Here is a 27,761-nt window from a genome sequence, read left to right on the forward strand (position 1 = left end):
GAGAAAGAGCATTGCCACTGCACAGCAGTACATGTTCTGCAAATCAGTGCATCTGTACATCATCTAAAGGCTTTCTGGAACTTTCCCAGGAGAGGTTGGTGTAGTAAATTTATCTCAAACTGTCACCAATTCAATACCCTTGTTCGTGTGGACCTTATCCTTTCTTGTTCGTGTGGACCTTACACTTTCGTGTTCGTGAGCAGGCGTCGTAGGACACGTGATGGAGAGTCAAGAATTCACAGAGGTCCGATCAGATTTATCATCATAATTTGGACATTTGTCCAAATGAATAATTATATTCATTTCTGATTCCTTTGTAGAAGTTTTGGGATTCAATGTAAATGAAGATAGCAAACAGGTTTGCACAGGTAGATTAAGATTGTGACACCCCATCTTTAGAGATTTACAGGTCCTCATTGTTTATCAGTGGGTATTTGGGGGCGGGAGGGGGTGTCATTGCTGATTAACACAGGGGGGAGGACGTTACTATGCAACATCAACCAAAGATGAGTAGCATCCTTGACTAGACAATGTTTGGGTGTAACGGCTGGTCCCTTGTTTTCCAACGTTTAACTCATTGGCAATATTGTCAAAACCTTCAGCAGAAAGAAAGATTGACAGCGGAACCTCAAAGCCAGTTGTGCTTAAATACACTCCTGCAAAAATATGAGCCGGGGATCATATTCAGTGCGATGTTGGCACTTGATAAATCAGACGCAATGAACCTAATTATGCAAAGCACTCATTTCAAATCTATTATTCATGTGAATGCTATCGAAATCAGAACTTATTTAATTACCAGCGAAGGGAAATGTAAGGAACTCGCCTGCCCTCATCCTCTCCTCTTCCGAAAACCTTCCCAATTAGTTTTCACTCACACGGTAGTCACAGAGCACTGCCCCAGTCATTCAGAAAGGCGTTGTTTTCTGTTTATTTAAATTGAAGGCAGTCTGTGCTACAGAGAAGGCGTCCTGGTGGTATAGAGGCTTGTCCGCTGGGCTGCTAATGGCAAGGCCAGAGGTTTGTGACGATGAGATTTTGTTCTCCCATAAGATCAGTCTTGGAAACCCACAGGGCAGTTCTACTCTGTCCTACAGGGACACTCTAAGATGCTAAAGAGGAGTTAGGCTGGTGCACCAGTGACGCAGCACTTGGCTGCTCCCCCAAAGGAAAGCATTCAGGCCCACTCTGCAGGGAGACGTGTGACTGAGGGTGTCTGTAGAGACGACTCGCCCTGCCATGGAGTCAATGCTGACTCGTGGCGACTCCCTGTGGGTTCCCGAGACGGTAACTGTTCACAGGAGTAGAAAGCTCAGTTCTTCTTCCGCAGAGCTGCTGGTGGTTTCCACCTGCTGATCATGCGGATCGCAGCCCACATTTGTTTTCAGATCACAGCCATGAAACTGTGGGGGGGGGTTCTTCCTGGCCCTCCAGGGCTGCTCTGTGTTGGAATCGGCTCCGTGGAAACAGGTTTTTATATTCTTTATGCAAAAAGTGCTAGGAAAATAGAATTTGTGTGCCACATCAAAACTTCTGAATGGCTATCGCTTCAACGGATCTGTTCTCTTGCTGTTGTTGTCGTTGTCACTGTTGTTGTGAGCTGCCCTCCTCTTTCTCTCCGACTCATGGCGGCCCCACGCCCGATGAAGCAAAACGCTGCCCTTTCCTGCACCATTTCTGTGAGCCATCCAGAAGTGAGTTGTTGTGCCCCACGGGGTTTTCACTGGGGGGTTCGTGGAAGTAGATAAACCATCGCTTCCTTCCTAGTGGATCCTAGTCTGGAGCTGGTGTTGGATCTTGGAAGCACATGAGCCTCCACTGATAAATGGGTGGGGGCTTCGCTAGGCACCAATCAACCCCAGGTCTCCGGCATGTGAGGTGAGGCTTCCATCACTGAGATGCCAGCTCCTCTTGCATTTCTACTTCGCAGGGGTTTTAGAATCCTCTGGCTACATGATTCTGAAGAAGCCACTCCATTGTTGAGCATTGGAAGACTTTGTCTTTAAAATCGTCCCCAGTCCGTGACAACCATTTGTGCCTTTTCAGCGGATGGTAGACCAACTGCAGATACCTCCATTTGGAGGCTGGGAGGGTGTGAAGGACAGTAGAATTAAGAAACATTCTTTCTTCAACTACTGGCTCCTCGAAGGAGCCCTGGTGGTTGGTGTAAGGGATTGTATGTTGGGCTGCAAAGCAAGGTCAGCAGTTGGAAACTACCAGCCAGCCATGCCTGGGGAGAAAGATGAGATTTTCTTCTCCTGTGAAGAGTTAGTCTCAGAAACCGCAGGGGCACTTCTACCCTGTCCTAGAGGTCTCTATGAGTTGGAATGGACTTGGTGGCAGTGTGTGTGTGTGTGTGTGTGTGTGTGTGTATGTGTGAGTCTTGACTAGTCCTGTTCACTCACAGTCCGTGGACAATCTGGGGATGGACACTCCGTTGGGTCAGTCTTCAGTGACCACATCATGATGGCTGGCCCTCGTGCGTTATGCGTGGGTTGGTGAATTCTTGCAGCCTGTTGTGCAGTGGAAGGGGCAGCAATGGTGGGATAATGAGGAGGCTCTAGGACAGACTGACAGGCTGATTCCTTTAGTGGGGAACCAGGCGACATGCATCAGAGCCTCGTCCACCCTGGATTTATCTGGGGAGCATTGTAAGCCTTATAGGGAGATGAGGTTGGGTGGGTGGGGGAAACAAGGCAGCTGGGTGCTGCTGATAAGCTGATTAGCGTGATGTATTGCTGCCATTGCATGTTACTCATTTGCTTTTCTGCAGATTTCATCAGTTCAGCCCTAAAAGAGGCTATTTTCAAATGTGTCTTCCATATCACCAGTCCCGCTTGAATGGTGGCTGGGGTCTAATATCTCTCTCTGTCCTTGATTTCAGCTGGGTCCCGAGCCTCCTACAGCAGCCAGCATGGCCACTTGGGGCCAGAGCTGCGGGCACTGCAGTCTCCAGAGCACCACATAGACCCCATTTATGAGGATCGTGTCTACCAGAAGCCCCCTATGAGGAGCCTCAGCCAGAGCCAGGGGGATACTCTGCCGCCAGCTCACACTGGCACCTACCGCACGAGCACAGGTGGGTACCAGCCCCCTTGCAGGCCTGCGATAGCATCAGGAGCACTCCCCATGGAAGGTTCGGATTGTGTGTGTGTGTGTGTGTGTGTGCGCGCATGTGGGTGGTGGGTGTGTACATGTGTAGGGTATGCTTATTGCGTATGCATGCAGCATCTGTGTGGTGTATGATGTATGTGTGCATGTGTGTGGACTTTGTGTTTATGTGTAGTACGTGCACATGGTGACTTAGACTATGTATATAGTCTGTGCATGTGTGTGGTATATGATGCAGTGTATTTATATGGTGTGTGAGGCAGGGTGGGGTATGTTTTGCCTGTTGTGTGTGCACATGTTATGTGTGCAGTGTGTGTCTGGCTTTTTGGAGTTTGGTGTGTGGCATGCATGCTTTCTGTGTGTAATCTATGTATTTGGTGTGTGGCGTGGGTTATGTGTGGAGTATGTTGTGTTTGGTGGTATGTGTGGTACGTAGCCATCTGTTATGTGTGTGTTGTGTGTATATGGTGTGTGTCCTTTGATAGGTGTTGTGGGTGTGGAGTATAGATGTTGGGCGTGTGTCTGTGGTGTGTGTTAAGAGCTTTGTTGGGTGCTGATTTTTCTAGTGTGCAGTGCGTGTATATTCGTGGGTGTGTGGATGTGTACTGTGTTCGATGACCGTTCACCCATGTTTGATGATGGTGGTAGAAGCATCCTGAGAATCCCCGTTGAGCCCTCCCAGTCTGAGGAGAAGCGTTGGGTTGGTTCCACATCCGCGTTACCCTGAGGGACAGACCAGAACTGCTCTGTGGGATTTCGAAGGCTATAAATCTTCATGGGAGCAGACAGCCCATCTTTAGCCCTCAGACACGCTGGCTGGTGTATTTGAACCACCAAACTGCAGCTAGCAGCCCGACACTGAGACCCTGCCCCATGAGGCCTCCTTAGAAAGGAACACAGTGGGGGCTGGAAGGTGATTGTTCAACTCGTGCCATGTGAAGGGAGCAGCACATGTGTGTGGAACGTGTCTGAATCAATGTATTAATGAGTGGGTGTTCTCCAAGGAGACAGGGCCTAATAGGCACATGGCTGGTGCCAGTAATGGATTTGTAATGATAGAGCCTACCTAGTTATCAAGCTCAGAAAAGAAATATTTACTAAACATGTATTTGGAAGGGCGAGCTAAGAATTTATTCCATTCACTTTATTAGGTTAAATCATAGGATATAGATGTCTCAGGGTCTGATATTAGCACTCTGATATGGTCCAATCAATTACATAGCTCTGTGAGATTAAATATGTATTATAGGCCACGCACAACCAGCAGCTTCATGGGAGTGGGAAAAAGACATGTGTGTTCTAGAATATGTACCATTTGCAAAATAATTGGTGTAGTTTCTTGATGACACATGCTCAATGTGACTTATTTTGATCATTGAATCATTATCATTGAAGACACGTGAAGAATCACATGTGCTCTCATGCTCCACTTGGCCACGGGTGGTTTTGGGGTGCCATCAAGTAGGTCCCCATTCAGATTGACCCTCTTACAGCTGGATGAAACACTGCTGGCCCTGCACCATCCTCCCAGTTGTACATTGCCACGACACTGTCAATCCATCTTGAGGGCCTTCCTCTTTTTCACAAGCATGGGGTCCTTTTCCAGGAACCTGCCCTCTGGTAACATGCCCCACGTATGCAGGCTAAGTCTCTTCAGCTGTGCTGCTAAGGGGCCTCCTGGCTGTACGTCCGCTAAAGCACATTTGGGAGTTCTGCAGGTAGGTCACACTACTTTCGTAGCCCAGTGTGTATAAGCACAAGCAAGCGCTAGGCCAGGAGAGCCGATGATCAGAGACGCAGAGTTTGGACCAGGTCTCTGCATCCTCAGATTGTTGTAACTTCTAGATCATGAAGTGGATCCCAGCAATTTTGACTGAGCAGTAGGATGCTAATCACACTGTTTGAAATCAAGCCAGGCTTAGTTGCCTCTATATCTGATCATTGATCCTTAGATACTACTATTTCACTGTCTCTGAGGAAGACATGCACCAAACATGCTTTCTTTCATACGTGATACCATGAAGGCCACCCCGTGTTTTAAAGAGGACACAGACCCCTTGATTCTTATGTGAGCATCTCTCTCACCTTTGGCAAGCTAGGCCCTCTACTGTCTAGACTTTGGACTATTCTAAGGTTTGGGCTTTTGCATATTGTTCAGTAAGCTGTATTTTATTTCCATGTAGCCCTTTCAAAAGATGAAGACACCAGTCAATGACGTACAATCTCTGATTTGAATGAAAACTGACAACAAAAGGGATTATGTTGATTCTCCTTCCATATTCATGTCCTCTTAGAATCGTCTCTTATTATTGAACGATGAGGGGTAAAAGTGAAAAAACCAGTACAATAAGAAACAAACTCAATTCATCTATGTCACATTAAAGGCAGGTGGAAATATGCCCACTTAACATGCCCCCCCCCCACCAAAGTAAAGCCCCAGGGGTCGGCAGACTCTGACCTGTGGGGCACATATGGCTCTCCTCCTGTTTATACAAGGCCCGTGAGCGGCGTGATGTCCTTCTCCGGGGACTGCTCTCTCCTGACCACATGTGCAGAGTGTGTAAGAGGAAGTTTTGCCATCCTCGACAGACTTGTTTGTCCTTAGACATATAGTATCTTTCCTAAGGAGCTCGTCAGACATGATTGTGGTCCCTCAAATGGGGGTTCTTGGTGCCTGCCCTGATCCTGAGACAGCTTCCCAGTTTTCCATCCTCTCATTTATGGAGATGGAGTTGGGCCTTGGGAAGAAATCTAATGTCACAGGAGGAGCACACGTGGAGGGCTTTAACAAAGAGAAGAGTCTTTTCTCGCAGGTTAGGAGGCTCGATGTCTGAGTGCAGCGCTCAAGGAAAAGGTGTTCCCTCTTTAAGGGCTTCGGAGGAGGGTTTGTCTCATCAGCTTCTGCTGCTGGCTCTGGGGAACCCCTTGCCATCAGTCACACTCCGTCTCAGCGTCTTGCTTGTCCTCATTTGTTCTTTTTATATTTTGCAAAAGATTGACTCAAAAAATACAGGCTACATTAACCCAGTCCCCATCATGTAACACAGGCTCCCCGTGCCCTAGTGGGGATGTTACCAGATACGTCTTGTAGAAAGTCTGGTCTCTCACAGAAGAGTTGGTTGTTCGTGTATGTCTGCCTCTGTGTCTGAAGCTGTACTCTGTACCAACTCTGTTCGCTTCATTTTTCTTGTCTTCTGCAAATGTTTTTTCCTGTTCTACAAACATGTTCTACATTCTGCCCACTGCTGTATTTATCCCTGGACCTCCCTCCCTTCAAAGCACCATGGCGGTTAGCTCAGGTACTAACACAACCATCTTCAGTCATCAGAGGCTGGCATGCTGCTAGGATGGCAAACAGGTTAGAGTTTTCAGACTAAGATGGGCTGAAAAGAAAGGCCTTCTCCCCTCAATAAGCTAGTTAACACCCCACAGATTATGAAACCTGACCCTAATGTGTGCTTATCATGGGCCAACTTGATGACGAGGCCGACAGAGCTGAGGAATGGACAGGGATATAGCAGCTCAAGAGGTCAGGGACTGTCTTAGACAATGGAGATGAGACATAGCAACCCCCCCCCCAACCTGTCCACCATAAGGAGCCCCGGTGCTATGGTGGGTCACACGTTGTGCCGTGAACCATGAGGGGAGCAGTTCAAACTCATCAGCCGTTCTACAGGAAAAAAGATGAGGCTTTCTGCTTCCCAAAAGATTTACAACCTTGGAAACCCACCAGCTCGGTTCTGCTCTGCCCGGTGGGGTGATGTGACTCTATAGCAGTGAGTTTGATTTTTGTCTTTGGTCGTCTCTCCATCACATGGGCATGTCTTGGCTCTTCCCCTCGGGCTCAGGTGCCCGCTCTTGTCTTCCATCTCTCCTCTCTCTACAGACCTCTCTGCTCCATCTCTTCTTCTCAACTGCCACAAAGTGGCCACTAGCATCTGAGACCTTCCCGTCCACATTTAGGTTTCCCCAAAACGTCCTCTAAACAACTGTAAACCCCAAAGCTAGCCAGCTGGGGGTCCCTTTGTGTGGAGACACACTAGCAGTACAGTTTCGGTATTTGACTTCTTAACCCTAGGACTGAGGGAATCCTCTGGCAGGCTTCCCTTCACTGTTGTGTGTGTGTGTGTGTGTGTGTGTGTGTGTGTGTGTGTTTCCTCTTCTTGTAAATCCATTACCAAATGCATGCTTGTGAGTGTTCATGTGACAGAAAGGTTTGCTCCTTAGGTGTGAATGAGCTGCCCTAAGCGTTCTGTTTAGCTCACAAACAATGACTCCGTTGCAGGCTCCTCTCTTCTTACACCTGCTTGCCCTGTTCAGAGAGCGTGAAGCCTTGTCTTCTTCGCTAGGCAGTGTTGGTGGTTGAAATGCCAGTACCTGGTTACTCTGTGTCTGATCGCTTTGCTGAAGGAAAGCTCATGGTATGGAAGCTCAGAGCTGTTTCTTTCATGTGTCTGCTTTGTTCTTAATTCTCTTTGCCTCCTTTTGTTGTTTTCTCCCGTTTCCATTTGTGTTCTCCTTTTGAATCGTGGTATCATCGTTGGCTGACAGTCTATTCTGTAGTGTAGTAGGGATTAAAAGGAAAACCACCAAACAAATAGTTATATAAAAAGTCAATCAGTAGACATTTGCGTAGTGCATGAGGAGATAAGACTAGAGACCTTGTGAACATCTGTGTACCTGCTGGAGGAAGTAGGGGCTCAGTGGTTGAATCCCTTACCTCCAATCCCTGGTCAATGCACCGCAAGGGCATCCACCCCCATCAGTCAATGGAGACTTGCCTGTTGCCAGGCTGATGAACAATCTTCAAGGAGCTTTCAGTTTAACATAGACTGGGAAGAAGATCAGGCGATCTGCCCATGAGAATTGTGGATCACATTGCTCTGATCCCCTGGTGCACAGGAACCTCATGTGTTGTGGCCATCGCAGTGAACCACCCCAGCATTTAGCTGATCAGGGACTTTTTGGCCAAAGTTATCTTCAAGGATACCATCTGAAGGGGTCTTCAGCTCCTTACCCTACACCTAACTCGAACACCTTCAGACTCTGACATCCTGGCTAGCTGGAACACAGGAACCTTGGAGCTGTGTCTCCCAGATAGTCCAAGAGAAAGTAGAAGGCTCGTAGGTTGGCTTCCCCGCCTCCTGGACCCTGTAGATGCTCTTTTGTAAGAAAGCAAAATAGCGCAGCAGCCTCTTGCATGCCCATGGAGAGTAAGTAGGGATACAAGGGTTCACTTACAGCTTTGAGATCCAGAAACATGAGCGTTTACAGAGTCATTTCAGGAACAGCCAGTGAGCTGGTCAACTGATAGACCAGACTCCACCTAGCGCATACCCACTCATGGGTAGGCCAGCCGCCGATCCCTTTTTGTGAGGTGGGCAAATGCAGAGAAGGAGAGACCACCAGTGCTCCCGAACCCAGCAAGGGGGTGGAATTTCATGAACTGAGACAGAAAAAGGAGACTAGAGAGCTGGACGGTGGCATGTAAAGCCCCACCCACTTTTAACAGATGATTAATCCAGTGTCTGAGGCTTTCCCTCCTGCAAGAGGGACATGTCAAGAGGTATAATTTCAGCAAAGGTGTCTGTTTACATTAAACCTACATTTCATCGTGGATGTTGCTTGTCGGAACAAGCGCCAGTACAATGAGGCGTGTGGCAAATCAAGGCCTTATCCCCATGCATTTGCTTAGAGGAGCGTCTGTTGAGCAGACACGTGCACACACGTACACAAACATGTTAATGAAGCTCACTAAACTCACCAGTCATTTGATCCACATTTGACACTCACAAACGCAGACGGCACCCGTGGGCGGCAGCGAGATGACCCGTGTCTGCTGTGACAGTGGTCACACCAGTTTCCATTTGGAAACAAATGATTGTGACCAAGTATTGGAAACCAGCTTCCGGCCAGGCATGTGGCAGCTTGTCGCGAAGAAAGGCTCGTCCTGCATTGCCACCGTCCTGTGGAAAAACTGTTCACTGCTTCCATGAGGTTGGCAAGGATCTCAAGAGGAAAGGAAACCCGGAGAGCAATGCACAGTTCGGCACGGGTGGAGAACAGTGTGTTTAAAACACCCCAAATCCTATGCCGGAGTGGCCAGTGTTTAATGAAATTGTAGATGAAGTGCACATCCCCCTCACACGCAAAATGTTTCCTTGCTCCTAAAATGACATGTAGATGATATCCCTCCTATCAAAATAGTTTCAATGAAAGGAATCACTCGACTACAGACAGATGAGGAATATTAGCAACTTATTAGTAAATGCCGTTCTGAACATAAAATAGAGTGGTTTCTTTGACCCAAAACCCAAAACGCACAGCCGTCCAGTCAATTCCAGCTCAGAGTGACCCTATAGGATGGTAGAACTGCCCCTGTGGGTTCCCGTCATAGTGACCCCCTGTCCTGGACTGTCTCCACCATGGTTGTAACCACTGAGCAACTCCGTCTTGAGCTTTCCCTCTTTTTAGTTGCCCTTGAACTATAGAGCAAGCACAGGCTGGCCTCTCGGGATCACATGTTCACAGGATGTGAAACCAAGTCTTGTGAGATTATTTATTTATATAAAATCTTTCATCCGCTTTCGGGACCTTCCTCTGTTTCTCCCACCTCAAATTTCTTTTCATACCTTTGAATTCTTGCATTTTACCCTTTTCTCCTGGACAGTACATAATGCACATCACCATTTAGCATAATCAATCAGAGTGATTCTTTTTGTTGTAAAGGAAGCCCCTTCCTCTCTTTCAAACAAAGGGAAGACCCACATCACCCCTTCCCTCTCTTTCCACACTGTAGAGCGGGCCTTTCTTTCCATAGCGCTATAGAAACAAAAGGAGCATTTCCTGAACAGCACAGGTATTGGACGAAGTACCAAGTCAGCTGCTGAAGAAGCTGCTGTTGAAATCTCTCCAGAGAGACAGGCAATGCAGTTCATTATATTCTAAGAGCCTATTGAGGAGACAAGGGGCTGTTTGCAGAGCAAGTGAGAAGAGAGAGGAGTGTGTTGACAGAGCTGATGAAGCACTTCCCACTTAGTGTTTGCCAGGAGGATGTTCAGTTGAATAGAGCAATTCTACAAGAGGGACCTGGTCAGCTGCACTTGGAAACACAAATAAAAAGGCTGTACAAAAGGGTAGAAATTAAAGAAAAGGCATTCTATTCAAGAGGAGTCCCTCAGTAGGGAGACAACTTTCTAATTATCCAGACTAATGGATATGCCCCAGCTAAGTCTCGAAGTTCAAGCTGCACTGAAGGCATTAACCATCAAGGGTCCAGGAATTGATGGAAATGCTTCAAGTGGAGGAAGCACTGGATGTATGTAAAGAAATCCGGAAAACAGGTACTGGATACCAACCTTGTAGAAGAGATCCGTGTTATACCCGTTACAAGGAAAAGATTGTTCACACTATAGAACAATATTGTTAATATCACCTGCAAGTAAAATTTAGCTGATGATCGTTCAACAACTGTTGCAGCATTGCTTTGATAGGAAGCTGCCAGAAATTCAAGCTGGATTCAAAAGAGGACATGGAACAAGGGATATCACTGCTGATGCCACATGGATCTTGGCTGAAAGCAAATAATACCAGAAAAAATGTCTACTTGTGCTTTTTTGACTATGCAAGGTACTTGACTGTGTAGATCATAACAAAGGATGCCTTGAGAACAGTGGGAATTCCAGCATACGTCATGTGCCCAAGCAGAATCTCGAGCAATGGAATATGGCATGGCTCATAATCAGAAAAGGCGTGTATCCTCTCCCTGTACTTATTCAATCTCTATACTGAGCAAGTCATCAGAGAAGTTGGATTATGATGAAGCATACGACATCAAGTTTGGAGAAAGGCTTATTCACCTGAGGTAAGCAGGTGATACAACTTCACTTGCTGAAAGTCAGGAAGTCTTAAACCACTTTCTGGTGAAGATCAAGGATCGCAGCCCCAAGAATAGATTACGACTCAATGTAAATAAGACCCAAATCCTCAAAACGGGACCATTAGGTAACATCATCATCATCAGTGGAGAAAAGATTGAAGTAGTGAAGGTGTTTGTCTGGCTTGAAACCAGTCGGTGCTCATAGAAGCGGCAGTCAAGCGATTAAAAGATATGTTGCACTGGACAACTTGTCGAGACCACTGTAGAGTGTGGAAAATCAATCAAAAATATCACTTTGAAGACTGGGGTGTACTTGACTCCAACCTTGGCTTTCCAAGGTCTCATGCATGTGGAAGTTGGACGCTGAATAAAGAAGACAGAAATTGAATTGATGCCTTTGTGTTACGGTGCTGGTAAAGTGTATCAGTCTAGGTACTTAGGAGAAACAAATCCACAACGACTCATGTATAAGAGAGAGTTTTATGTAAAGAAAATGTGCATCACGAAAACATCCCAACCCAATGCTGCCCAAGCCCACAAGTCCAACATTAACCCATTAACCCAACACCAGTCCACAAAGTCCTCCACCTCACAAAACAGAGGCAATGATGCCGACTGCAGGAGGAAAGCTGAGTCAGTGAACGAACAAACATCTCAGCACTAGCAGGGGTCTCTGCACGGCTGCTCCAGCACCCAGGGCTGCATCGGGAAAGATCCATGTGGCTTCTCCTTGGGGATGTCTTGTAGGAAGTCAATCTTGCAAACTGAAGCAGGGAACTGCTAAGGCAGCTGCACCCTGGCGCGACCATCACAAAGCAAGAGACCCGAGAACTAGAAAGGTGAGGCTCACCACCCATTTATCCCTCCACCTTTCAATTAGCCCCACATATGATTATTGGCCAGGCTGGCACAATTAACTAACTCATAAAGATTCTTCAAAGTGCTGTAGACTGTCCCCATACCACATACATCTATCTTGGAATAAGTTCAGCCTGATGCTCCTTAGAAGCAAGAATGGCAAGACTTTGCCACACATATTTTGGACATGCTATCAGGAAAGACTAGTCTCTGGAGAAGGGCCTCATGCTTGGTAAAGTGGAGGGGAAGCTAGAAAGAGGAAGACCCTTGTTGAGATGGACTGACATTGTGGCGGCAACAATGAGCTCAAACATGGCAACAGTTCTGAGGGTGGCACAGGACTAGGCAGTGTTTCATTCCCATGGACACGGGGTGGCTCTGAGTCAGGACAGCCTCAATGGCACCTTGAAAACAAGTTTCAGTAGTACCAAATGAAAGATGTGAACCCTGAATCTAACTTTCGGAGAAATTCATTTTTTATGTCATTCTTTACCCAAAAAATAAGGAATGGCACTGCTCCATGGCTGATGATTGATTCTTGATTTGAGACCCGTGAGATTCTCACACTTCTTATTTTCGGTGGTTTTATATCTACTCGCTGCTGTGGAGTTGATTACCATTCATAGCGACTTCCGACGACAGTGGACAACTGCCCCACAGGGTTTCCAAGGTTGTAAATCTTCAGAGAATGAGACTGCCGCCTCCCTCTCCTGGGGAGGAGCTGAGCCTTGACTTGCTGATGATAGCTCAGCTCTTAACCAAACCACAGAAGCGCCATGACTCCTCATTGATCCATAGAACCTGCCCTTTCAGGTACCACATGAGCATCTTGGCATTTGGTCGTATATTAAGTATGTCCTTTGCCTTGCTCTGCCTCCCTCAGGTTCGTTCATAGCAGTACCAGTTTGCATTCTCATCTTATGTTCTGAAATTTTATCATCTCTTGTGATCAAGTTCAAACTCTAGATATTTTGAGAGGGCCATTCTTCAGTGATCACAGTGTGATTGCGAAGGAACACGATCTTTGTGTTAGTCTGGGTGGACTAGAGAAACAAATTCATGGACATGTATATGTTTATAAGAAAGAGGTTTATATACAAGAGCAGTTGAAAAGTGAGATAGCATTCCAGCCCAGTCCAGATCAAGTCCATAAGTCTGATATTAGCCCATATGCCCAATACCTATCTATAAAGTCCTCTTTACATTCATGAAACACATGCAGTGATGCTGAATACACAAGCCAGTGGGTGGAAATTCTTGTGGATCCAGTGGCAGTGGAAGTATCTCAGCGCTGGCTACATGGCTCTCTCAGCTCCTGGGCTCTAACGTAGCTCCATGTGTCTTCTCCACAGGAATGTCTCCAGGGAGTGAGCCTGGGTTCTGCCTTCAGCAAGTTATTTATCTCTTTAGCACCTCCAAATGAGGTTATCAAGCTGCAACCTGATTGATAGGCTAGACTCCACCACTCCATGCTTAAGTCTCAAACTGACAACAGATTAAGTAACTACCATAATCTCTCTCAAAGGTATTTCTCCACCTTATATTGTATAGCCCACCTTCTTTTCTCTTACTATATTAATACTATTGATTAAACACAGACTTACCTTTTTTCTTAAAGTTATACTCAGATAATTGTATGCATTAGCATTCTTGGCTTTTCCTAGACATCAGTGAAGTTGGATTTCTGCATAAGTTTTCTGGGTTTATATTTTAATTTTCAGTCTTTTTGATGTCAAATTCACTTATCGTACAATTCAATGGTTTTATTGTATTTAAGAGTTGTGTAATCATCACCACAGTCAATTTGAGAACGTTTTCTTCATTCTTATACTTTTTCTTATTAGCTCCCCCTTTCCCCCCAACATCCCTTGCCATAACCCTCCAAAGGAAAAGCGCTCACTGCCATCCAGTCGCTGTGGACTCATAGGGATCCTATAGGACAGGGTAGAGCTGCCCTCTGTAGGGTTCCGAGACTGTAAGTCTTTACAGCAGTAGAAAAGCCCATCTTTCTCCTGAGAAGCTGCAGGTGGTTACAAATTGTGGACCTTGTAGTTAGCCCGGTGCATGACCACTATTTCACCAGGGCTCCTGCCATAACCCGAAGAAACTATTGATCCGGTTGGTAGCTCTTTAGATTGACCTATCCTATATTTCATATAAAGGAAAGCATACTGCCCCCCCCAAAAAAAAAGAAAACCCCAAGCCCAACCACAATAGCAAAATAAGAGTGAAAAATCTTCAACGGAAAAGAAAGGAGAAAATAATAAATACTAGAAAAAAATTTAAAAGAACCAAAAGGGAGAAGAAATGACAGGATTTAAAATTTGAGCCTAACTACATGTACACACACTCATTGGCACTCAGTGGACTCAGACTCCTCGTCTACAGGACAGAGGAAAACAGAGTAGAGCTGCTCCTGTGAGGTTCTGAGGATGTAAATCTTCATGGTAGTAGAAAGCATCATCTTTCTCCCTGGGAGAGGCTGGTGGGTTTCAACTGGGACCAACACATGCTCCACTACGCCAACAGGACTCTTTATTTTCTTATGTTGTTGGTAGGTGCCTTTGAGTTATTTCCAGCTTACAGAGCCCCTGTGCACAACAGAAGGAAACACTGCCCAGTCCTGTGCCATCCTCACAACTGTCCTTATGTTTGAGCCCACCTTGCCGAAGGCCTTTTTTGCTGCCCCTCTACTCGGTCAAGCGTGAGTTCCTTCTCCAGGAACTGGTCGCATGTAGCTCTTTAATTTTGATTTAATGGGAAATGTTAGCAATCATTGAATGCATTCGCTTAATCATTGTTTTTTTTGCTAATATGATACTGAGATTGCTAATTCTAATAAACCCATCCCCTTTTCGCCCAGTTAGTATACATTTCAACATTTCTCCTCTTTGTAGACCTCTCTGTGGTTTCCGAATTATTCCCAAGGTATTGAGTAATTCAATCGTTATGAACTTGAGAGATTTACAACCCAGTCCCATTTGTCATGTTGCTTGTAAGTGTCGATGTAGGGGGCCAATTGACAGAGACTTCACTCCATCAGTGACTCACTGACCTGGGTATTTTATTCCTCTCTCTGTGCCTCAGTTTCCTCATCTGCAAAATCCTCTCATAGGGTGATTTGCAGCTAGGCAAGTAAAACAAAAGAACACCTATCCCACAGAGGAGCAATGAGGCCACTGCATAATCACAGGGCTCCCACCCGAATTCAGAGTGCACACTTCCCGTTCCTGTTAATGGTATGCCGTTGTTATTCATGGGAGTCATAACAATGGCTCACCTGTGTAGCTTTATATATATATCAGGCATCTCAAACTTTGTACACATTTAACCCAAGCACAGACCCAATGGGACCCTCTTACTCCCTTGTTTTTGCATCCCAGGACACTAGGGGTTAGAAAGTTCAGTTAGCTCGGACACCCAAAGCTCAGCGTGGGAATGCACCTCCTGTTGGGGTGGATGCCAAGCTGTGTCCATGTTCCAGGAGATGCCCCTTCCCCCAGAAGGTCAAAGTAAAGGTGACTTCTGTTAGATGACCACCGCTTTCGCTCACACTCAGCCCATGCATGACAGAACAACACCCCCCCCCATCCCACCTCTTCCTCACAACACTCCTGATGTCTGAGCCCATTGTTGCAGCCTCTCTGTCAGTCCATCTCACTGAGGGCCTTCCTCTTGTTTACCAGTCATCTCTTTTCCCAAGAGGAGGGCCTCTTCCTGGGCCTGGGCCCTGCGGATCACGGGTCCAGAGTAAATACCTGTCCAAATAGAAATGTTGCATTGTTAGGTTCCCCGGCAACGGTTCTGACCCGTAGAGACCCTATGCACAAAAGAGCCGAATAATATTTATCAACGTTATGAAATCTCTTCCTCCTGTTGCTATACTGAGATGTTGCCTTTCTATTTCTGCTAACTGAATTTCACACTATTTTCACTTTTTGACCAAATCACTCTTACAGCTCTTCTTTTTTTCCCCCCTCCTGTTTCTTTAAACCTCCATTGTTACAGTCTTTATTCAAATTTGAGCTCTTTTGAGAATGTGTGTGTGTGTGTGTGTGTGTGTGTGTGTGTGTGTGGTTAATTTGGTTGTTCCTATGACCTGTCTTGTTGTTTTTAAGAAAAGCACCTGTTTGGGCTTTGACATTATTTCCTAATGTCTGCCAGTTTGTCCTCCTTGTGAAATAATTGTATTTTAAGACATTACTAGTGAACAGGTTTGTCTAGAAAGAAATTTTCATTCTGATACTTGTAATTATTTTCAGCTAGCTTGAACGTTGACAGAAGCTCCTGGAGGGCGAGTCCCAAGGGGTTCTGCTCACCCAGAACAGGAGCCTGGTGACATAGCGGTTCCTCACTGGGCTGCGATCTTCAAGGTCAGCGGTTTGAAACCACCAGCTGCTCTGCAGGAGGAAGATGAGGCTCTCTATTCCAGGAAACATTGACGGTCTCGGAAACCGACAGGGGCCGTTCTAGCTTGCCCTGTAGGTCGCCCTCAGTCTGAAGAGACTCAGTGGCAGGGTGAGAGGGAGACGACTTAGAAGTTCAGGGCTGATGCTAACGGAAAGGTTGGAAGTTGGAAGGTCACTCTCTGGAAGGAAAAAAAGGCGTTCTGCTCCCATCATGGCTACAGACGCGGTAATCCTATGGGGCATTCTATTCTCTCCTGTAGGGTCACAGAGTCAACTGAAGGACGCAGGTCAGGGAAATCCCTCTCTATGGAAATGTCAGATGTGTGCCTTTCCCGCGTTTGTCCCTGGTCTGCTGGCTACTTATCCTCCCTCTTCGAGAAATGAAATTCTGGTCCCCCCTTTGTATCAGTCTTCCCAGAGCACGTTTTCACCTCCCCTGAATTGTAAAACCATTCCTGTCATCCTACGAAGTGCTTTGTTTATAAATTGTCCCGTGTGTGTTTTCACTGAAAGCTTGTTAATAGTAATACGTGTGTTTTTGGAGAAAATAAGTGCTCGACGGGTCCTCAAAAAGTCAGTGACACGAACCCAACCCATTGCCTTCAGATGTGGCCGTGTGCTTCCATCGAGATCCAGCCCTGCAGACCCCGTGGGGCAGCCCTGCGCTGCTCCAAAGGGTCGTTAGGAGTCAGATTGGACTAGAAGACAACCCCTTGGTGGTTGATTGTTCTTTTTTTGTGGGTAATTGCGTGCAGGTTTAGTAATGTTTATTCCCCTGTGCAGTTAAAGTTTATTGCTCTAAAGCAGCGGTTCTCAATCTGTGGGTCATGACCCCTTTGGGGGTCAAACGACCCTTTCACAGGGGTTGCCCAATGCATAACAGCAGCAAAATGATAGTGAAGTAGCAACGAAATATTTTTTATGGTTGGTGGGCTCACCACAACATGTGGATCTGTGTTAAAGGGTCGCGACATTAGGAAGGTTGAGAACCACTGCTGTAAAGCAATTGTTTGGAAAATTCATGCATTAGGGTAGCGCTAGGCTTGTGGTGTACACACACTTTCAGTCAGAGTGTCTTTCCGAGCTCCCTTTGAAGTTTTGCTCCTGCGACGGTGCTTCGCATCCTCACATTGTCTCAGCGTGAGCTGAAGACTGAAAGTTCTCAGAAAGGAAGAGGAGGTCTCTGAACAACCACATCAATTCTCAGCAACATCTTAGAACATATTCCTCCGTGCCCTGGCACGTGCGTGTCCTTTCAGTACAATTCCCTTCACTTCCTTTAGCCATTCTTTTTCCTCCATGCTGTTCCTTTCTTTGCTTTTGTTACCTTTATGCGAGAAGATAAGCTTGGCTCTTCCTTGTTTTCAAAGACAGACTCGGGTCAGCCTTGTAGGCGCTGATTGATAATGCCCAAACTGTCTACCACTCCATCATAACTCAGCTCTGATGTAAGTCCAGTACCCCCACCCCTCTTTCTTTTTAAAGTGTTCATTATCGTATTCTTTATAACTCCACTTTTGGGGGGTTTTGTTTTGTATTTAGGGCTACCCACAAGGGGACATTAAAAAGTTTATGAGAAAGTAAAATCAAAATTTAATAGAATTTTTCCACAAGCTTCCTGAAGCCACCTTTTATCACTAACAATAAAGTCCACTGTCGCTGGGTCAATTCCGACTCACCGTTACCCTAATGATCAGATGTACGGAAACAGACTGTTGGAAGTGGCTCTTGTTAATTTGAATATGTCATAAGTCGGGGACTATTCACTATCAGAACTCACTAACTCATAAGGCTCTCTTGGTAGAAATGGTCATTTCCGAACATGAACTGTTCTCTGGGTATATGGATTCAGAAAGCTCAAAAGTAACCCCCATGTTGAATATGGATAATTGCTAATGACTCTTAGAGACCTGATGGTGCAAGGGTGATGAGTTATCTTGCTAACTGCAAGGTCAGCAGTTCAAAACCACCAACTGCTCCTTGGAACAAAGATGGGTTTTTCTACTCCCGTAAACATATACAGTCTCAGAAACCCACAGGGGGCATTCTCCCTTGTCCTGTAGGGCCGCTGTGAGTCGGCATCAACCTACTGGCAGTGAGGTTGAGTTTTATTTTGTTTTTTGAGCATTTAGTAACTAGTCACAATCTCATCACATCAAAGATGCTGGTTTCATTGGGTGTCAATTAAACCTCAGAAGTCAAAGTGTTCTGAGATCGAGATAGAATTAATGAGATGAGATGAAGTGAAAGGAATCCTGAAAGGGAAACATAGGAATTGAGATGGGAATGGGCAAGTGGAGTGTAGTAACTGGAATACAAGGTTCTCCAAACATCTGGACCACTTAGGCCAATAGGAAAGATGCAAGTGCCCGGACTCAAACTGCCTGTGAGGCCACTGTTGTATTGGGCTTGATTTTCATCTCTTTCTCTGACATACCTGCCCCTCACGGGTTCCATTTGCTAGTACGGCAGCTTGAGTTCTAAGAGATGCACAGGAAAAGCCGTGAGGGCCTGGTTTCCCAGGGTGCGAAGCATCCCTGCTTCCCATGCTTTTGAACCAAATCTGGAAAGAGGAGCCCGTCTTCCCCACTGCACACATGCACTCCGTGTCTCACTCCTCCTTGTTTCTTTCTCTTCAGGAAGAATATGCACATGCCTAAGTTGCTTTTACGTCCTCCACTGGTTAGTGAAGGAACCCTGGGGGCATGGTGGTTTAAACATTGGGCTGCTAGCCCTAGGGTCCGAAGTTCAAACCCTCCAGCTGCTCTGTCGAAGAAAGATGAGGCTATCTATTCCCATCAAGAGTTATAGTCTTGCAAACTCACAGAGCAGCTCTACCCTGGCCTAGAGGGTCCCTGGGAGTTGCCATCCACTCAGGGGCAATGGGTTTTTGAGATTTTTGAATCAAGTTACTGCGTCACCACCTAAACATTTTCTGAATGTTCCCAAGTGGGAACCATAAAGAGCTAACTGTTCGATGTGATTTCTTATTTTTTTTTAAAAAATCAATCAATCAAAGACAATCTCTTTGTTCTGGGTCTGAGTTTTGTCGGTTACCAGGTTGAGGATGCTGGGCAGCCACATTCCCAGAGCAGATGCTGGTCCGCCTCTGTCTTTCAAGGTGTTCATCCCGAGAGAGCGCATGTGAATGTCTATTTTGTAGGATGACATTGGAGATACTGGTTCCAATATGACGGATTATTGTCTGTTTGCCCTGTCACACCCCTGTTCTCTTGTGTGTATAATCTTCCCGCTTGCCTAGACCTGGTTAACCGTTTCTGCGAGCAGGTCCTCAATTGGTTACTTTGTCCCTACTTTCCTGCCCTAGCCCCATCCTCCCCTGGTGTCGACTCCGGCCCCTTGCAGCGCACTGGCAGCCAGCATGGCCCACAGAACGCCGCCGCCGCCACCTTCCAGAGAGCCAGCTATGCTGCAGGCCCGGCCTCCAATTACGCAGACCCCTACCGACAACTGCAGTATTGTCCCTCCGTGGAGTCTCCATACAGCAAATCCGGCCCAGCCCTCCCACCCGAAGGCACCTTGGCCAAGTCTCCGTCTATTGATAGCATTCAGAAGGATCCCAGGTGGGTCACAGCCTTTCTCTGTCCCCTACCGTGATGTCTAAAGAGATATTGTAAACAGGACGTGGTGTGCCCTTGTTCCTTTTTACATTACATGATTACATTGTTACCACTGGCTGACTGACTACTCAAGGGTTGCTTTTGCATGGGTTTTGTGATTTGCTGTTGTTGTTGTTGATTTGGGACCTTAAGATTTTACACAGATCCCTGGGTCCCCTGAGTGTTGGAAAGGTTAGCTGCTTGATCTGAATTTTCTCATCCAATGGGAATAGGCATGGGGATTGCATCGGTGAAGTGGAAAGACTGATAGCATGGAGTGATGTATGTTGACATCAAACTGTCAGGGGCTATGTATCTTACTGTGTCTGTGGAAGCATGGTGGTCCCCACCTTCTGTTTAGTAGGGAGCAAAGGAATGCAGGGATGCTCACCAGCTTATGTTGCTGCTGTGAAGTTCCGCTGTGTTGTGACGCACAGCCGCCCAGTTCTTATATTCGTGCACAGCTTATGCCAGTCCCTGGAAATGAAGAGCTGCATCATGCTTTCTTTTCCTTTGGTCCAAACCTAAATATTAAAGAAGTATTTGGTAGAGTAGAGGTGGGCAGAGCTTGAGCATATGAAGTGGAGAGCGGGCTGTTGGGTAGCAGGAGTGGTCTGGTGCTCTCCTGCTCCAGCACGGGCAACGGGTCTAGGGATGCTCGCCTTGGGCAGTCAGGATTCAGTTCCAATCGGTGTTCCCAGAGGTGTCACCCATAGCCATTGGATTAATGCAAACACGCGTGTGCGCGCATGCACTCCGTGCTATTGACTTGATTCCCACTTGGAGCAACTCTATCAAAAAGACTAGAACTGCCCCATGTGAGTTCCAAAGCTGTAAATCTTTATGAAAACAGAAAGCTTCGTCTTTCTCCCCTGGAGCCTCTGGTGGGTTCCAACTGCTGGCTTTTCAGTTAATAGCACATTGCATAACCCTCTGTGCCAGCGGGGAGTAGATAAAACCAAACTCACCGGCAATGAGCCAATTCTGACACTAAGTGACATCACAGGACACAGTAGAAAGGTCCCTGTTGGCCTTTGAGACTATAGCTCTCTATGGAAATCAAAGCACCATGTTTCAAACTGCTGACCTTGCAGTTAGCAGCCCAGCATAACCATAATGGCACCAGGGCATAGATAGGATCCCCTATATGCAGCTAAATAAAGCACTAAAAGGAAAATACAAATAGAATCTCCTAAATCAGCACTTTAGACTGGTTCATTTCAGGTGAGCCATTTGCTGAGAATCTGCATTTCCGCTCTAGATAAATTGAATCAGAATCCACATTATTATGTGTTTATAGGCATCTCATTATACACACATATAATGTCTATGTAAGTTTCACCTGGGAATCAATTAAAATCCAATTCTCTGCAAGGGAACTGACCAGAAAGAGCCAGTTTGAAACTCTGCCCTAAAGATCTGTCTGAATCTGGAACCACTGTGGATAGACATGTCAGATTCTGCATGTGTGCGCTTGTGTTTGGAACGTGTGTTGATTCTGTTGTTAGGTTCCATCGAGTCAGTTCCAACTCAGAGTGTCCCTGCGACAACAGAATAAAACACCTCCAGGCCCTGTGGCAGCCTCATACTTGTTCAATAGGCAAGCCCATTGTGGCAGCCACTGGCCTGTCTTGACATTATGCCCTAAGAACGTGAGAAAAATCTCACCATCCTTGCCTCCACGAGGCATGCTGGTGGCCTGGTGGCCTAGTGGGTTACTTGGTGAGCATGCTCCCATGAGGTCTGCAGTTTTAAACCACTCACCCTGCTGTGGTAGAAAGAGGAGGCTTTCTACGCCTGTAAAGATGGAAACCCACCGAGGCAGTTCTACCCTGGCCTATAGGGTCACTGTCAGAATCAACTCAATGGCAGTGAGTGAGTGGGGGTGTCCCTGAAATCCATCTCCAGGAGATCATCGCTCTGGAGCACATAGGGGAGAATGGACTCCCCTGGGGGCTTGCCTGGCTTCTTATGCTCAGTGAAACCACTCCAACAAGCATATTTAAAGCCGAATGGTAAGATGTTATGGTATTCTTTGAGACAGCAACGGTAACACAATTCAAACCCCAGTGGAGGGGCCAGGTTTTACCATTGCTCTCGCTTCCATTGTAAAAGTGAGTCATAGCAAACGTTCCCTCTTCACTCTGAGAAATAAGAAGTGTCCAAGTGTTGACATGGACTTCACCTTGGGGATCCAGATTTTCAATCTCTATTTTTCAGGACCATCTTGACCTTGAAAATTGCCCTAATTCCTGAATCTTTCTTGGAAACTGTGGGGAAAATGTTCTTTAGAGAACACCTCAAAATTCTTAAAAAATTTTTTTTTCCATGACCTGCTATTAAAAATTATTGAGGTAGAACAGTAGTGCACTCTTAAAAAACATCTGCACTGAAATACATGCCCATACACAAATAGGAAGGATGCCAAAGAGTTCATGGGAAAACTCCCTTGAACTTATATCTTATATAAGTTCTTATATCTAAGGAGCCCTGGTGCTGTAGGGGTTACACACTGGCCTGCTAGCCACAAGATCAGCAGTTCGAAAGCACCAGTGGTTCCACAGAAAATCAGAGGTGGCTTTCGACGAGTGTAAAGAGTTATCGTTTCAAAAACTCACGGGGCCAGTTCTACTCAGGTTGCCCCTGAATTAGAATCAACTTGATGGGGATGAGTTTGTTTTGTTTTGGCGTGTTTGTGTGTATTTCCACCCCCACCCCTCAAAGAGAAGTTCTGCCCTACCCTATAGAGTTGATATGAGTCAGAAGGGGCTTGATGGCAATCAGTTTGGTTATATATACATATGCATATGCCATATATATGACCAAACATATTTATCCCCAAACTTATATATCTACACACACACACATATATATACACTTACCTGGCAGCTTCAAAGCGTTCAAAGAAAAATGAAATTAAATAGAATGGGACTTTTTCATAAACTTTTTGAAGCCCCCTCGTGTGTGTTTGTGTATACAAAGGACTTTCAAAAACTTTGCCAACAAAATTCCAATCTTGTTTACTCTAGTTTTTCTGTGAGCTTTTTAACCCCTGTCCCTGCCTGTGTTGGGGGAGGGGCGAGGGAGGGTGTTTATGAGTGAATGGGCAGGTACTTGTAGTGGATATTGAGTGTTCACATTGAGAAGAAACCTTTTCGGTCCCCAAGGGAAAGGCTTTAATTTTCATAGGAGGGGAGGACCTGGCTTCTTAAGAAGTGGAATTTCCATTTCTCTAGGAATTTGTTCTGTGCACTAAATGCATGCTGTTTTAGAAAGGGGACACTTACCCTTTTAGATTGCTGTCACTTTCAAAGCCCTCCTTCTCAGTATATTGCCACGGCGCCCACCGTTTTGAATTATGGATGAAGTCACTTAGAGCTATTGAGTGCCTACTATAAACCATAAAAAGAGGGGCTCCAATAAGACAGGTTGCAATGAAAAAGGGACATTTTTACTTTAGGTATCAAGAAAAATACTGGTACTCCTCAGTGCTTTTGTGTAAAATTTATATGCAAATCATAATTATATTATTTTTTCAAGAATATTAATCATGAGCCCTAAATATCGGTTTATCTGAACAGAATCACATAACCATCTTAAACTAAGATTTTTAAAAAAAAACAAAATAAACTCTAACAATGAAAATAAATAGGACTAGAACTCCTGACTGATTCAATAGAAAACAGCAAATAATCCAGCCTCATGTAAAAGATGGTGCTTATAAAATACAGGCATCTTTTCTTGGAAGATTTACTTGAAAACAAACATACTAAAGCGTATACATTTACTCGAGAGCTACCTATCGCAAATCTAAAATGTAGTCCCTCGATCATAGTATTTGTTTAGTGCACTATTTTTACATTTCCCCCAGAATCATAAATGTGGGCTCTTCACCCAGGAATTCCACTTGGACTTAGTATATTTAACAACTGGAAGTCTAAATTATTTTGGTACTGTGACTTATCATTTGAACTTTAGTTTCCTTCTAAGCTTTTACACACATGCATAATTAAGAGGACTTGAAACGCTTTCTCTCTCCTTAACCACTAGATATATCCTTAAATACCTCTTCATTACTTTTACCTGGATCTTTCATAGAACCCGCCTTTGTCACAGGGACCTGCTATCAGCCCAATTAGATCCTTAAAGACAGGGGAGATTGGAGCATTTAAGTGATTTGTTGAAGACCACACTGCTTACAGTTAGATTTGAATCTATACTTTCTCAATATCATTAAAATGTCATAAACATTTAAATCAATTTATTAAAAAAGAGACAAAGGAGGGACTGTTACATGTTTATGTTGCTGCTTGGTTGGTTGTTTAGAGGCTGAATGGCTACAAGAGTCCTGGTTACCTGTGTGGGGGACTTGCGAAGACCAAAGGAACGTGTATAATTCATACAATCCTGTGATGAGACCTAATATTCCTGAAAACGTTCTTATCGGATAGGTGGTTCTTTTAAACTTGTTTCCTCTTTCTTTTCTAGTATCTGCAGTATTTAGTTTATTGGTGATCAATCTTTTCCCTATTAAGGGGCTTTTAATATTGGCCAATGGACGATTTTGAGCCATTGCTGCCTGTTGCAATAAGAATTCTAAATCAAGGGCTCATCATCATTTTGAGGAGGAGGATGGCAGTAGAGGTACAAGTGTGCTTGACACAATGGATGGATGGATGGATGGATGGATGGATGGATGGATGGATGGATGGATGGATGGATGGATGGATGGATGGATGGATGGATTGTGATAGGAGCTGTACGAGCACCCGGTAGAGTGACTTTAAAAAATTTTTGTCCCCACACACAAAAAGAATTTGAAATCAGGTTCCAAGTATTCTCAGTCGGTGGTGATAGGAACTGTGTGCGCCATGGAGTTGGATCTAACTCCCAGTGACCCTAAGGACGGAGTAGAACTGTCCTGTAGGTTTTCCAAGGCTGTCACCTGTATGGGAAGGACCGTATTTGTTCCGTGCTCAGCTACTAACCAAGAGGCTGGTAGTCGAGGAAATGAGGTGGAAACCATGTTTGACCTCCTCCAGCTTTGGTAGGGAGAAGGAAAACCCAACTCTACAACAGCACAAGGCCAGCAAGTGTAGGTCAGCCACGCTTCTACCCTCCGCCTTTCTGTCTGCTACACAGGCACCACTGTCCCTCCCAGGGCACTCTACTCTGCTTGCTGCGATAATCCATTTCAGTGGCCACAGAAAACTCACAGACTCACGAGTATGGGGGCCAAGGAAGGAAGATTATAAGTCAGGACTAGAAAACGTGAAGGATGCAGCTGTTGTCTCAACCAGGCCCCAGATATGTTTCTCTGATTCTAAGGCACATGCCCTGCCTGGACACGTGTTACAAAGCTCCTTTAACACTGATAAATGCCCAAGGGCACCCTGTTCTACAAGCCTGCCTCCTGCCTGTAGGTGATCAGATTTACTTGTTCCATGGGGCAGGAAGCCCAGGGCTCTGTCTTGTGATCTTGGCTCTGCATGTGCTCTGCTAGCGGCTCTTCTGTCTTGATGGACCTTGTATATTCTCTCCCTGCTTCTGACACACCTCACTTCATGTCCAACAGAATGGCAAAATGACCAGCCCCCTACAGTTATCGCCCACAAGACTTTCTACTCCCATAAGCCGCCCTAGAGAGTTGCCGGGAGTCGTAATGGACTCCAGGGCAGTGACTGAGTGAGTGAGACCTTATTCTCTTGGTTGCATCCAGTCATTTGGTGCCAGTTACAAAGACCACACATACAAGAACTGGGTCAAGCAAGGTCACTCTACCACATTGTTCAAGTCCACCCCTGGCTCCATAGGATTAAATCCTGGTGATCTCCTGCCCTTAAGTCTACAGCCCGAGAAACCCTGTGGTCCTGTTTTGCTCTATCCTACAGGGTCGCTATGAGTCTGTCCCAACTTGCTGGCACACAACCACTACAGAAGCAGAGTACTCAGTCTTGAGCACAGCAGCTGGTGGGTTTGAACTGGTGATTTATAGCTTCACAAGGCACCGTTCCACCACCAGGGCATGGCTTTTTCTCAGTGACATCTGACTCGGTCATATGGATCTTGGTGAGCAGCTTGGTCTTTCCAATCCCCAAGGCCTCTGCTCCCAACTCTCCCCAGGATGCACCCCAGCAAAGAAGGCACAGAAACGTTTTGTCCAACTACAAGGGGGATTCAAAAATGGAATGAAAGGTATGGGATTTTTCTATGGTAAAATCTGATGTTCCCCTTTTAACATCAACGTTATCTAGGAAAACTGGGCTGTAGATACCATAGGTAAATTTTATTTTAGAAAAGCACTTGTAGTTAAAAGAAGGTTTTGATTATACTAGCACACTATCTTCCTTAAGATGTGAAACTCATTTAGATGACTGACAGGGCAGTATATTTTGGGATGCCACACCAAAACATGAGTTCTAAAGACACACGATTTCTCACATATGAATAAAACACGAAACTTGAAAATACATAAAAGAAAAGTCAGTTTTAGTGGGAGTCATAAACCATATATTGTTGTTGAGATTAGGGACGGCCCAGTTGTTTCCCACACAACAACCCTGTGTCCACCTGAATGCAGCACTTCCCGGTCCTGCACCAACGCCCATTCTTCCCTTCAGGCCATGGCTGCCACCAAGGTGCCAGTCCATCTGACCAAGGGTCTTCCTCGTCCCATGGTCTTCCATCTGACCCAGTCCAGCCTATCACTCTGAATTACCAAAATTTGATTGATGGACTATCTGTAAATGATCATCTCAGATGTTGTTTAACATACTCTATAAGTTCTCTGTAAAAGAAAAAGTTGTGGCTAGGACATTGACATCCATCACATAATGGGATATGCAAGTCGTATTGGTAATAATATAATATTATCTCTTAATCGTGTTTATTGAACCTCTCACAAAATAGGTTGGAAATCCTTGTTCAAACATGGAAAATCAATAATTATCACAAGACTTTACCTTTTCTGGTTATTCATTATAATGGGGGGTCGGGGGGCGGTGCATATATAATGTAACATTGTTTAGTTGTTGTTGTTTTAACAAGTATGCGATTTTTAACTGAAATATGATTTGCAATGTTGCTGTATAGCATGAGAAGAATTATTTCTGTTGTGGATATTGTTTTCCAAATCATTTTTATTAGGACATAATCCAGACATCATACCATTTAGTAGTTTAGTCATATTAAACAGTGTTGTACATTCACTACCACAATCATTTTCAAGACATTTTCTTCCTTCGTGAGCTCCTTGATAAGGGCTTCCTGTTGCCTCTCCCTCCGCCACTCCCTTCTAGTTATTGTCCCCATAGAGTCACCCAACTGGATTTCATTTACCAAAAAGCATTAAAAAAAAAATACACAACAGGGTCAGGAATGCTACCGACAATAACAAAAAGAACTGAGATAAGCCCTATCTGGGGGAAACAAACAAACCAGAAAATATTGAAAACCGGATCAAGTCCAAAGTTTAGCCAAAGGGAGGTCAAAGACAAAGTTTTAACCATTCCAGTCAGATTTATTATTTTAATCTACTTTAATGGCCTCTCCTATCTGCTCTGTGTGATAGATACCCTGGCTATTCCCACCTCTCACTAATGGTCAGAGGGGAATCCCCAGAGGAGGCTAATTCCCTGTGCAGGTCCTGCGAATGTATTTGGACTTCCACGGTCCTCCTTCACCTTCTGCAAGCCAGCATTTCACAATTTACCATTGCCTCCTCAGGCTTTGTTGCTAATGAAGAAACAGATAGATTGTAAACACTTTTAGAGAAGACGCTGATCTCAGGATTTGAAGTTAGCAACTACAGTGAACCCTCGCCACTTCGCGCTTCGACTTCCGCGGCGTCACTCTATCGCGGTTTTTGCGTAACAGCGCATGCTC

General features: G+C 45.4%; 1 protein-coding gene across 1 annotated transcript in view; it reads left to right on the forward strand.

Annotated features, from left to right (window-relative positions):
• The window catches only part of CTNND2 (catenin delta 2), an 840,020-nt gene that overhangs the window by 414,609 nt on the left and 397,650 nt on the right, over positions 1 to 27,761 (forward strand). The window contains exons 7-8 of the mRNA XM_045285280.1: positions 2,885 to 3,079; positions 19,586 to 19,841. Coding sequence (XP_045141215.1) covers positions 2,885 to 3,079; positions 19,586 to 19,841 — 451 coding nt within the window. The remainder of the gene's footprint in view (positions 1 to 2,884; positions 3,080 to 19,585; positions 19,842 to 27,761) is intronic.

Source organism: Echinops telfairi, unplaced genomic scaffold (assembly GCF_000313985.2).
Source record: "Echinops telfairi isolate 266 unplaced genomic scaffold, ASM31398v2 ScPeMD7_7469;HRSCAF=8507_1, whole genome shotgun sequence".
Lineage (NCBI taxonomy): Eukaryota > Metazoa > Chordata > Mammalia > Afrosoricida > Tenrecidae > Echinops > Echinops telfairi.